Source organism: Psammomys obesus, unplaced genomic scaffold (assembly GCF_907164565.1).
Source record: "Psammomys obesus unplaced genomic scaffold, mPsaObe1.curated_primary_1811, whole genome shotgun sequence".
NCBI lineage: Eukaryota > Metazoa > Chordata > Mammalia > Rodentia > Muridae > Psammomys > Psammomys obesus.
In genome coordinates this window covers 4,890,799-4,904,220 of record NW_026592481.1, presented here as the reverse complement: position 1 = coordinate 4,904,220, position 13,422 = coordinate 4,890,799, and the positions used below count along the sequence as shown (strand labels likewise).

The following is a 13,422-nucleotide window of genomic DNA, read 5'->3' as shown; positions in this document are numbered from 1 at the left end:
TTTCCGTTGTTTTTCCAGACAGGCTATCTTGCAACTCACTCTGTAGACTAGACTCTCCTTGAACTCACAGAGATCTGTCTGCCTCTGCCTGGTGAGTGTTGGAGTGCTGGGATTAAAGGCATGTGGCACAATCCCTTGCATAGGAAGGTGCATGTGCGTGTGTGTGTTTTCAAATTAGAAATCACCTGGCACAATCACTGGAGTGCGAGTGTGTGTGTGTGTGTGTGTGTGTGTGTGTGTGTGTGTGTGTGCTTTCAATTGAGCAATCACGTGGAGAAAGAGAAGGTGAAACTAACCTGTTTAAAAAAAAAAAATCTGTGCCCGGATGAGGAAGGTGTTGGTATTTAGTCATTTCAGGCAAGCTGAACACAGAGGAAGGCTGTGGGCAGCAGTGTTGAGTTACAATGCTACTGGCAGCTGGGTGAGTTATGCGCGCTGCAGTCCTCTGCTCCCACCCCCACCCCGGGAAACTTAGGCAGGGAGCACCAGCCTCCGGAGGTGGGGCTTCCTGTACTGCAGAAATAGGGTTCTCTGCGGATACTTTTCCACCGTGGGTAGAAGGCCGACCACATTGCAAAGCCTATCTTCCAGAGCTGACCAGGAGGGAAGGGGTGGGTTGAGTGGCTGAGCTGAACACGTGATACTGCCAGACTGTCCTGGGCCCTCTGTGAGCCTGAGGCTGAAATCGACGTTTGCCTCTGGCAGGAAAATGAACTTGTCAGTTTCTGTGTACTTCAGACCTTCAACCCAAAGGATCCAGAAATGACAGTAACAATTTGGCTTAGTATCTCAAGAACCTCAGAGCTATAAAGGTAAGTTTTTTGTCACTCTGAGAAACAAACCTAAGGGGAGTGACCTAGAAATACACACCGCAACTGTCAATTAAAAAAGGGTATTGAAAATAATAGATTGTTGAGCGAGGCAAGGGCTGTATTTAATTTAGAGTTTGACCTTATGAGCAGAAATGTGGTTAATCTGGAAGTAATGGTGGTAAAGGGGACAGGGTTAAATATAGAAGGAAATAAAAGCTCTTGGAGTTAAGTGGCCAGCCAACTTAACTCATGCTTGTTTGTAAAACAATCTATTTAATGTGTTTTTCAGGATATTTATCAAAAGAAATGTTAAAATTGTAACTTAAAGTTAAAACAATCTGTGAAATTGGGATATGAATGAAAAGTTACCATTGTACTTTTAATCCTCACATTTACATAGTTTGACAAACAGGTTTTATACAAGAACTGCTTTAAGTTCTAAATGTGCTAGTTGCACTCTATGAACTGATCACAGAATATTCAAAATCTTTTAAGGAAAGGCTGTTTCACTGTGAGTGAAGTATGTTGACAATGTACATTATAATAGTAAAGTGACTCACTTCTTCAGAATGTAAGAAAAATTAGAACATCTGAAATAATGAGTTGTTTTCAACAAACTCATGCTTGAGAAATGAAATGTCTTACCCTATGAGTTAAGAAAAATAAACACAGACACATATTCTCAATATTCCTTCATTTTAAATAATTAAATATTACAGTAAATAGAACTGATATGTGGTGCCACTGTTTTTTTTTTCTTAGCAAATAAAAACGTAATGAAGTTACTGAGAGTAATTTAAAGTATTAGTCATTGGTGCACTTAGTAGAATATTTCATCAAGAACTGCTTGAGCATAATATTTTGCATATAATTTGTAAAACCAATCCTCTAGTGCAGTGAGTTCATGCATAGTCTATTTCAGGTGCCATTGTGATTTTTTTATAAAATATGTTTCTCTATTGCATCTGGTAAACTAGAACACCAGATTGTGTTTTTTTCCACAATACTCTCCTTATTGCTACCTTTTTTGAAATCCTGGAGCCTCGAACAATGTCGATTGCTCCTGCGTGCTGTTTCCCATAACTTTTCCAATAAGGCCAAGCAATAGACATGCATCAAGACAAACACCCTGAAAGCAGGTCAGACTGATTGTTACCTACCTCTTCTGGAATATCTAGTCTTCCCATCCCCTCCCCTTCGGACCTCAGACCCTGCTCCCAGCACCAGGACTACAAAGACGTCACGTGGCAGAGTGGAGCCCGCCTCCTGATGACGTCACAGTGCTAGCAGCAGACGTACTGAAGAAAGGATGCCCTAGGATGCTGTCCAGGTGGACGGCCTCGCTGCAAGATGCGGCACTGCAGGTAAGGGGTGCACGGTGCCCGGATGCCCTTCCTGGCGCCCCCAGCAGTACAGACGCTGCACGTGGAGCACGGGTTGGTGGTCTGCTACTCTGGCAGCGTCCTCTAAAGCCGAAAGCGAGGCCTTTGGCTGCTGTAATGCCTGCAGCTCACAGCTGCTTCCTCATGCTGCATTTGCTGTTGCAAGCATCAGACCGGCAGTGGCCTGGTGCAGGTCCGAGTGCGAGCTGGATCTTGGTGTGCTCACCTGCACAAAGTGGACAGGGACCAGACAGAGAGATAAAAGCCTCGTGCTAGGAGGGGGAGAAAAATTTGTACGGACTACAACACATATATTCTTAGAGACCAAGAGAAAGAGCTTCTTTGAAAAGATAAGCATAAACTGTTTTCCTTCTGCCATTGTGCTAGCTCAATAAAGGCATCTTTATTAATTCTTCTCGCAGAGGTTGCTTCTCAGCAGTGAGCTTAATTTCATTTAGAGTAAAAATTTGCTGGGGAATGGCAACTTCATCGTTTTACAGTGTTTTGCAACGGTCCAGATTTAAATGTGTTTTTTTTTTTTTCCAGGTAGGTGTTTTCAGTAGATTGAAAAATAACAACATTGAAAAAAATACAATAAAATATAGTTTTCAAAGATAACAGGCCAATGTAAAACATGGCTCTATCTCTAACAACAACAACAACAACAACAAAAAAGATCCTTAATGAGAGCTGAAGGTTTGAGATAACCCAGACCTTTAGAATTTCCAGCATTCTTAATTGCTTTGCTGTGTAATTAGCTCACTGAAGGAAGGGGCTTGATGACTCAGCGGCAGATGGAAAGGTCAGGTGACTTCAGTCCCAGCATGACAGCCTGTGTATGCTTGTGTGTGTGTGTGTGGAGGGGGATGTTAATGCCCTCTTTTCCACCAACCCTGTTTACATTCCTTTTTTCTGGTTTGTGGCTGGTACTTGTGTGGGTGTCCTAGAGAGGAGAATATAACATTCTCTCCTGAAAACCTGATGTTTCTAGAAGCTGAGGCATCAGCATTGGAACTTATCCTCTGAAGAATTCCATCCATCAGCAACTTTGGTGAAACAGTTCTATTCAAACTGATGATTAAAGATGAAATTGTTCAGATTTTGGGTTATCCAGATAGGTTACTGTGTCCTTCAGTGATTTGTTTATTGTGATATTCCTCCTTTGTTTTAGGTTGGCTGTGTGTATTAAATTAGTCAGTGTTGTAGCTCAGTGTTGGGTCACATATTTTATATTTGATAGACCCTGGATCACATCTCTAACAGCAAAATGAAAGCATTCTTGGGTCCCCACCTTTTCTTCTCTTCGACCAACTCTTGACAGAGCAAAGCAGGTGATGGAGGCAGGTAAAATAGATATACTCAGATAAGCTTCTGGCTTTGCAGCTTATAACCTTGAAATAGTCACTATTATTTTTTCAAACCTCAGTATTCTCATTCTGAAAGTAACAACAGCATTTAGTTTTAGAGTTTCTTAATTTTAGGATGGCCATGAGGGGCATCTGAGTCATTGTAGGATGTTTAGCCTAGACTGTGCTCTCTACCTATAGATGCCAGTATGAAGCTCTTCGTTCTACTTGTGACAATCCAAAATGCAGCAGAAAAATTGCTGCCTGCTTAAGGATTCCATTGACCCTGGTTAGGAGTTACTGATTTAGATGATAGCTTTATTTTTTTCCCACTCCTGGTACTGGGGTTGGAATACAGAGTTATGTATTATATATTAGGTAAACAGTCCACAATTTCAGTCTCAACTGGTAGATGTTCTTTAAAAATTATTCCAGCTCTAACATTCCAGAATTTATTTTCTTATGATTCGTTCAATGTGGAGCTCTTGGTCTGAAATAATCATGTTGGGTATATATGAATTACAATATGAATGCCTTCTTATATTGTCGTTTTCCAATCACAGTTTCTGAGGGAAGAGGAGAGGGAGGCTTGCATGGCATTTGTAGTCTGGGGCTGAGCTGACACAGAAGTGTGTGTTGGGAACAAAGAAAAAGGCATTAGGCAGTCATGGGCTGAAATCTTCTGGGACACATCTGCCTGGTAAATCTATGTATATAGTAAGTTTCAGTCTGGGGTATAGTGTTCAGTGAAGACGCCATCTTTCTCTCCTGCAAGGATGAGAATGACAGACTGTACTGGAAGTGAGATTTGTTCTGAAGCAAGATATGGTTAAGTAAGGATGGCAGTGGTGTCCTCACAGCTATGAGGAGGCCAACATGACTGTGAGCTCTACCAGCAATCTGGCAGGTATCTCAGTGCTGCCATGCATGCAGGCTTTCACCTTTAGGATAGGACTTGAAGGTCTGGCTTTGTCACTTTTGAGGGTATAAACAATTGGCCACATCACTTCTCATCTCAGAATAGATATAACATATGGAAGATGGGGCCAACTATTATGAGCTGGCCCTATTTCCTCACATTTAGAAAGGGCCAGTTTGATGAAAGAAGAAGTGTAAAATAGGAACATCCCAAGAGAAATGAAACTGTGATCCTAGTGCTGTTGCAAGGTGGAATACATGTTTACCGAGGGTTAGAAGAATCTGAAAATATTTCCTTTTCCTCCTGGCATGGGGTTTTGTAGGTACCCCATTCCATTCTTTTGTCATCAGCTTGTGTCTGTCTGTCCCTCCTTGTCTGGCCTCATCCTTAGGAAATAGTATGCCTTTAGTGAAACTAATTAAACAGGCTGCTGCTGAAATCTAGGATGGCAGCAGCTGGTTGTATCTACTCCCAAGGCCACTGAGTGCTCAGGTGTCTTTCCCCTGAGTCCAAGTAGCTCCTCTTCCATCCAGAGTAGGCCATCCCAACTCTTCTTGCTTCAGAAGGCTTAGCCCTCTGCCTGAGCTCTTTGGCCTTGCTTCTTCATAATTCAGTAGCATAAAAGCAAATTATAATGAGGGCATGAGGGTGTTCTTTATTAAATGATACCTAGGAGACCGAAGAGCCTAATGAAATTTGTGGCCCTTTTTTGGATTTTATCTGAGCAAATATGCGATAAATATTTGGGGAACACTTGAAATGTTATGTGTATGGCTAGCAAATGATCCAAAGAGACTAGTGCTGGTTTGCTAAAATGAATCTGAAACTTTGGCTCTTACTGGGCATAATCTTGCATAATCTTCTCCCTTGGCAGTTAGGCCACACCTAGTGACTCACGTGGATATAAAATTGCTGGGACAAGACATAGCACTTCTGAAACTAGGATAAAAAGAACTGAGGCTTTAGTCTTGAGTATGTGTTAGTCTTGAGTATGTGTTCTTTCTCTTGAGTCATTCCAGCGCAGGAGGGAGATGCTGTGTTGTAATCAGTCCTGCCTTATGTTAGGAGCCAGAACCAATTGTGACATGACTGCACTTGGCAGCAAATCTCTCAGCCCCAGCTGAGGCTTTAGATGTTAACAGTCTTCTGAGAGATCTGGAACCTAGGCACTTAGCTCAAGTACACCCAGATTTATGTGTGAAACACTATAATAGTTAGTTTTAATCGTTAACACAACACAGTCAGTATCACCTGGAAAGAGTCTCAAGGAAGAATTATTTAGATTGGGTTGACCAGTAGGAATGTTGGGAAGATTGTCTTGATTGTATTAATTGATGTAGGAAGACCCACCCATGGTGAGTAGCACCATTCCCAGAGTTTAGTTCCTGAATTGCATAAAGGTAGAGAAAATGAGCTGAGCAATAAATAGTCATGCATTTATTTTCTCCCTGCCCTTGGATGTAACTAGATACTTCAAGTTACTGGGGCTTTGACTTCTCTGCAGTGATGGACTGTAATCTGGAATTGTAAGCTAGATAAGCCCCTTCTCCCTTAAAGTTGCTTCTACACCACATTAGGAAAGGAAACTAGGACACACAGCAAGATAAGACAGGCTTATTTCCTGCTGCTGAGTTTTGGATACTGTGTTACACAGCAGTAGATAACTTATATGTATGTTTGTGGATGGGGTATTATGTTTTGGAGATGCTTGTTTAAATGCCATGATAAAGGCAATTTAAACGTTTTTTTTATATTTTTGAGAGCTCTTTAATACATATTTAAGTAAAAGACAGAAGAATTATTCTTCTTAACTGCATTACTTTCAGTGCCTTTTAGCACCGCCGCTCCCTGCTTAGCCAGTGGGTGTGTTGGACACTGGAAAGGCTCATTATCAGTCTTTTGCTTAAGTATGTTCCCAGAAGCAGCTCAACAGACATTTTCTCTCTCATTTGCAGGGTGTGCTTATTTTGTACATCATGACATTACTTAAATTACATATTAATTAAAAATAATGCGTTATTTTTTTGAAATAGGAATTTATGGACATGGTGACAGTTTCAATGTTACACAAAGACCATTTAGTTCCTTTACATTCTTGGCCCCCTTCCTTTCTCAGGACAATCACCTGTAGATAATCTGTATACTTTTTGTCAGAAAATGCCCGTGCAGAATCACCCGTCTATATAATATGTTATCACCTGCCTCTTTTCTCCCCTGTCTTAAGAGTACTTATTAGTCAAACTCGGTGTCTCAAGCCTTTAATCCCAGCACTCAGGGAAGCAGAAGCAGGGGAATCTCTGTGAGTTTGAGACCAGCCTGGTGTACAGAGTACAGGATAGCAAAGGATACATAGAAAAACCCTGTCTCAAAGAACAAAAACAAAACAAAACAAAACAAAAGAGTACTTGTTGCTCTTGCAGAAGCCCTGGGTTTGCTCCCTAGTACCCACATGTCACTTCAAACAATCTGTAACTCCAGTTCCAGGAGAATCTCACACGCTTTTGACCTCTGTGGGCACCACATATACGCATACACACACACACACACACACACACACACACACGCACGCACGCACACAGATATACACATATATCTATCTATCTATCTATCTATCTATCTATCTATCTATCTATCTATCTATCTATCTATATGCAGGCAAAATATGTACATGTGAAATAAACAAATCCAAAAAAACTTTTAAAATGAATGTACACAAAAATTCAGATGCAAGGAGATTACTTTCATTAGTTTTGGTAAATCTGTACATTGAGCATTATTAGACCTTCCAAGGACACTATCTTGTCCCACTTGCTAGAGTGGCCATTGCCATTCTGTTTCCTATTATTGTGGGTTTGCTTATTTTTTAATTTCACATAGATGGAATCATAAAATACACTTTCATATCCAGTTCTTTTCACTCAACATGTCTTTGAAATTCATCCCTGTTATAGCTGTGACTCGTTTCATTTTTTTTTTATAAATAGCATCATAAGAAATAAAATTGGGTAGCTATGATTGTGAAGAATTTGAGCCCAGCGTGGAGTGAGTTCCAGAGTAGCCTGGGCTGCAGAGTGAGACCTTGTCTCAAAAGGAAAAAGACAAACAAGAACAAACAAACAAAAAAACCAAAGTTGGAGTGGTATCTGACATCTTCAATTCTCTAGCTATTGTTAGAAGATCAATTTGTATCCACATATTCTCAGTCATTCCATCCCATGGGCAGTGCAGGAATTTACCAAATAATTCTGATTGATAGAGATATGTATTATATAATCTATTACAATCAACTATTATGACATTGTATGAAAAGTAGAAAAACTAAAGAGGAAACAGTTCTCTGAGATGAAACAAATAGTGTTTAAATGTTGGAAGTAAACTTCAGAATCAAAACAATATGTATAATTTACATATGAGGAATAGATGCCCAGAGACTGAATGACTTCTCCAAGATCACAGAGCTATATATGAAAAACTGATATGTCTTTTTTTCCTTTTTCCAGTCTGTGAAGGTAGGCACCATGTTTGTATTCTTCAGTGCTGTGAGCTCAGAGAACGTGGTCGTTAAACAGTAGTTGCTGAGTGTAGTGATTCATTTTGAAGGCTGTGGCAGGAGGATTGACAGTTTGAGGCTAGTTTGGGCTACATAATGATTTCCAGGCCAGCTTAAACTATATAGTTTGACATTTCCTTAAAGCAACAACAACAAGTGGAACAGGTTGCTGCAATGATGGCTTAATGATTAAGAACAAGTAATGCTCTTCCAGAGGACCCAAGCTCGGCTTCCAGCATCCACATCAGGCAGCTCACAACTACCTGTAACTCCATTTCAAAGAGATCCAATGTCCTCTTTTGACCTTTGTGACCACCTGCACATACCTACAAATGGATACATACCCATACAGATTATTTAATAAAATAAAATAATTATTTAAAAACACCAATGGTAATGTCCTAAGAAAAGACCATCTATGAGTACTGAAAAGGCATTTCCATAAGACATGAACCTCAATATTCATTCACTCCTTCACTCAACACCTTAACATCACTGTAGTTTATTTTTATTTTATTTTGAGTGTGTGTATGTGTGTACATGCACGGGAGCATACTGAAATGTATGAATGTGGGCATATATGTAGAAGTCAGAGGACAACCTTTTGTATGAGGGCTCACTTTCCAACCGGTTTGAAACAGAGTCTTTATTGTTTTTCTACTAAACCCACCAGATGATCTGATCCATGAGCTTCTGGGGATTCTTCTGTCTCTAGCTCCAATCTTCTTACAGGAGTTCTGGGATTATAGATGCTTGTGTTACAGATGTTTATGCTGTGTTTCTGGCTTTTATGTGTTTTTGGCAATTCAAACTCAGATACTCACATTTTCATAGTAGGTGCTTTTACTTACCAAGCCATCCCTCCAACCTCTTTAATAGTATTTTAACCCAGAAACCGTTCCTTGCATCTCTAACGTGTATCTAGGCAAGGGTTTTTCAACTTGATACTTATCATTCCCACTCTGATCACCCTCCCATAACAGCATGATTGCCTGTAAACAGGATTGGTGGCCTGAGAGAGAGACCTCATCTGCAGGTGAGCATGACAAGAACACATTCAGGAGGCAGGCTTTGTTGAGCAGTTTGTGTGTGTGAGGGGGCAAAGGCCATTTAAACCTTTGGGTAGTGGGTAGAGGCTTTCAGAGTTAGTGCACATCATTAGCTGGGGCAACTGTGCTGGGAATGTCTTATTTATGTGGACAGGAATTTTAGGTGCTTGCTTGACATGACCTTATAAGGTCATGTGACTCTGGCTGTGACTCTTTGACCTCCTCTGGTGTGGGCAAAGGTGGGGGGAGCAAAGGACTACTTGCACCAGGTCATGCAGGCCCTGGGCAGGGGAGGGCATGTTCCTCACTCCTACTGCTCTCTAGCCTACTGCTCTCAAGGTGAGATTTCCAGAGTTGGACACAATGGACCCCACTCCTGCTCTGGACTGGCTGGTCCTGGTTCCATAGTATTCCTATCCTATAAATACTCTATATATTTGAGGCTATGTGGTTGTTTTGTTTTTGTTGTTTTAGAGACAGGATCTCAACCTTGTAGCCCAAGCTGGCCTCAAATTTACAGTGTTCCTGTCTCAATCTTCCAAATACTAGTATTATACTCACCCACCATCACACTCTGCTGGAGCTTCAAAGATTCTTTATGGTAGGTGTAGTATAGACTGTTTAACAGTTCCCCTCACCTGCATCTACATAGTAACCACTCTAGATATGACATTCTAAAATGTTTCCAGTCATTACCAGATAGTCCCTGGGTGGCAACATTGTAGACAACTTTAGGATGGTGAGTGTTCTGTGATGCAGTCATCTCTGCAGCTAGCTCTCCAAAACCTAGGCTGGTGACACTGATAAGAACTTGCCATTAGCCACTTTGTAAGGGGTTAAGAGCAACAGAACCAAAGGGGAGACAGTCTCCTCTCTGTCAGAGGGAGTCTCCCAAAGGGAGGCTGGGAACATAGAGTGCATAGAGGCATAGGAGAAATAAACTGGGCCTGTTTCAAAATGTTAATATATTACAAACATGTGATATACAGAGCTCTGGATGATCACTTCCAGTTGCCTTCTCCCCCTTCTTCTCTGCCCTCCAGTACTCTCTGTACCCTGCTACCCCTTGTCTGATTTACACAGGACTGAGCAGGCTGGTGTGTGGCATGGCAGGCTTCCTACAGCCCCAGGCCCATGCAGCTTTTTGTCCCATTTTGAAACCTAGCCTGTGTGTTGGAAGGGAGACCAGGCCAACCTCATATGGCCTCTGGTGACACAATCAACTCAGTGTTCTCCACTCTCACCCAAGAGGGGGATGGGCTGTGAAATCTCTGTGTTGCTGTTGCCAAGAGTCAGCATTTTAAGAATTTCCCCACAGATACCTTCCAATAACAGCAAAAAGAAAAGGCTCAAAAAATAACAATAATAATAAGTATACGGCTAAAAATGCTCTTCTAAACATTTCATACTCATTAAACTTGTAGGGCTCCCAACAGTCTATGAATCAAGAACTGTTACCTTGGGACCTTGTTAAGATAAGATAAATTAACTGAGTCAGAACAGAACATAGCTCTCATATACTACCAGAAGTGGGTTGCATACAACCTTTTGCCACACCTGAAAGGCTATGATCATTTTAGGACCCAGATGCTCCCTGTTACATTGGATAGGTATTGGGAGCCATGTTTTTTCTTAAACTGTGTGGAAGCAGTTTACTGAAAACACTTGGGTTATTCTCTCATCTCTCAGGTGGGCAAAGGCAGACACATCTGCACAAAACCTGGCTCTACTGTATTTATTGCTTGGGCTGCTGTAACAGGATCATATACTGTTCAGATAACATCAACTTCTTCGACAGTCTGAGATGAAGTTGTGGGTGAGGTTGTTTCCTTCTGAGAGCTGCGAGGAAGAGTCTTGTAGGTCTCTCCCTGGCTTGTCTTCTTACGGTTGTATGTGTTTCTGTGCCAAAATTATGTCTTATATGGACACTGATCATATTGGATTAAGGGTCCATCCTAATGACCTTATTTCAACTTAATTACTTTTGCAAAGACCTTGGTCTCCAAATATGTTCACACTCTAAAATATTGGTGTCTGGGACGTCGACACAGGACTTTGGAGGTGGATATAATTCAACCATAACAGTGCCAAACAGTGCTGCAGGGAAGTTGCACTCTGTGTCCTGGAAGTTGTGCCCCTCCCTGTCCTGGCATTCTTCCCATTGCCCTTCTGCTGACTCTTTTTTTCTGACAGTTTTTATCCACAATATGTTTTCTGCTTCCTTATGATACTTTCACTCATAGATAAATATTCTTATTCAAAGACACCAATGTCTAGTGACTTTGTCAAGGTTACATGCAGGGAGGCATCAAACCAAGCTTAGATGTATCCTTCCTGTGTCTTCACACTGCCCACAGCAAAGAGAACAAGGCTGATGTGGCTGAGATGGTGGCTGAAGTTTCAGTCCTTTCACATGTTTTGGAGGAAGCAGGCTTAGTGAAATGGATGGGTAAGCTATGAGGAAAAATAGGTCACTATGGTGGGCCCTCCTATATCCTGACCACAAAATTCTTTTAAGAGCAGGCTTCCTCTGTTGGAGGAATAGTAAGTCTCACAATTAGCCAAATCAACCCAGACCAGGAACTAAAACCTGAAAAATAAGCAAACACAGCCAAGCCACAGTTCTAGAAGAACTTCTGGGTCAGCATAAGTACAGGCCTCAGTGGCCACCCTGAGATGTGTGATCAGGCTTCTTAGCCAAAGCCAGAGCCTTGTCATGTCAGCCAAACCCCAACTCAACTTCAGGAGAGGAATGCCTACCCCACAACATTCTGTCTATCCTTTTTTTTCCCCCTGGGTGATCCTTAGCCCCAAGCCTTCTTTACACCCATCTTTTGTGGCTTCAAGTCAGGTTAAACTCACCTTCCTGTAGTGAAAGTCCTGGTCTCGAACATATATGAAGTCCAGCCAAGAACTGGGTGTTGTGCTCTCAAGAATTTCTGGTCATCATTTGCTTCTCAGCAGAACAACCAAGAAAACAGCTATTTCCCTCCTTTCCTATCTTCAGGGACCTCCACAACTCCAATGACCTTGTCTCTAGGTCCACCAGATGTTCCATCACCCATTAACTGATGTGATTTTGTCCATAGGATACATTTGACGGTAACTTCTTTAAAAAATAATTTTTAAAATATTTAATTTTGATTAATGTGTTGATTTATTAATTTTCATACAGGGTTTCATGTATCACAGGATAGACTCAAACTTAATCTTTGGAGGATAACATTGAACTTCTGATCTTTCTGCCTCTACCTCCCATGTGATGGCATTAAAAGCATGGGCCAATATTCCTGGTAGGAATCAGGGCCTCTTGCACAGTAGGCAAACACTCTATGAGCTGAGCTATGATCCCTGGCTCTGACAGCACCTTCAAATTTTTACTCATTCGTTCATTCATTCATTCATTCATTCATTCATTCATTCATTCACTTATTTATTTGCATGTGCATGTGTGTGTGTGTGTTTGTGTGTATGTATCCAAGCATGTATGGCATAAGTTATTAGAGGAAAGTTGGTTGAGAGTTGTTTTTCTTCTACCATGTTGCTCCTGGGGATCAAAATCAAAGTATCAGACTTACTGGTGGTGTTTTATCCATTGAGCCATCTCATTAGCCCAACAGTAACTTTTTAAAGTAAGATGGAATTAGCTCAAATAAATTTCAAATGGCTGGGGTGGGGGAATCATACAAGGCAGCAAGGTGAAGAGAAATGCTTCCATTGCTGGAGAAGCCAGTTTCTAAGATGGATGCTCCTGTCTGTCTGACATATGGGTCCCTCTGTTGCTTAACTGTAAAGTTTTTTTTGTTTTGTTTTGTTTTTTTTTTTTTTTTTGTACTTACTTTAGCTGCCCTCATGGCTGTTTATTGTCTGTGTATCTTTTTTCTCACACTGATTTTAAGAGATCCTGCTTTAGGGCTGGAGAGATGGCTCAGTGGTTAAGAGTTAAGTGGTTAATGCTGCGATTCCAGAGGAGTCTGGGTTAGATTCACAACACTCCCATGGCTCTTCATAATTGCCTGTGATGTGACTCCAATCTCAAAGATCTAACACCTTCTTCTTGTCTCTGCAGGCATGCACAGACATACATTCAGGCCTGAAACATGTACACCTAAAATAAAAACGAATAAAAAATAAAAACTAATTTTCTTTTTTTTTCCTATCAGTTTTTTTTATTTTTTATTTTTATTAATTACAGTTTATTCACTTTCTATACCCCCTGTAGCTCCCTCCTAAACTCTCCCCTCCCAATCCCACCCTCCCTCCTCCTTCTCCACACATGTCCTTCTGATCCTAATCTATCAGGTCTCATCAGGAGTGGCTGCATTGTCTTCCTCTGTGGCCTGGTAAGGCTGTCCCCCCTAGGG

General features: G+C 41.2%; 1 protein-coding gene across 2 annotated transcripts in view; it reads left to right on the top strand.

Annotated features, from left to right (window-relative positions):
• Positions 1-476: 476 nt before the first annotated feature.
• The window catches only part of Clcn4 (chloride voltage-gated channel 4), a 78,916-nt gene continuing 65,970 nt past the window's right edge, over positions 477-13,422 (top strand). Inside the window, exons 1-2 of one of the 2 annotated variants that reach the window (XM_055613366.1) lie at positions 477-812; positions 2,021-2,176. In XM_055613366.1, the coding sequence (XP_055469341.1) occupies positions 2,163-2,176 (14 nt within the window). In that variant the 5' untranslated portion in view covers positions 477-812; positions 2,021-2,162. Of the gene's footprint in view, positions 813-2,020; positions 2,177-13,422 lie in introns of those variants that run through there. The other variant, XM_055613367.1, reaches the window with a different exon arrangement.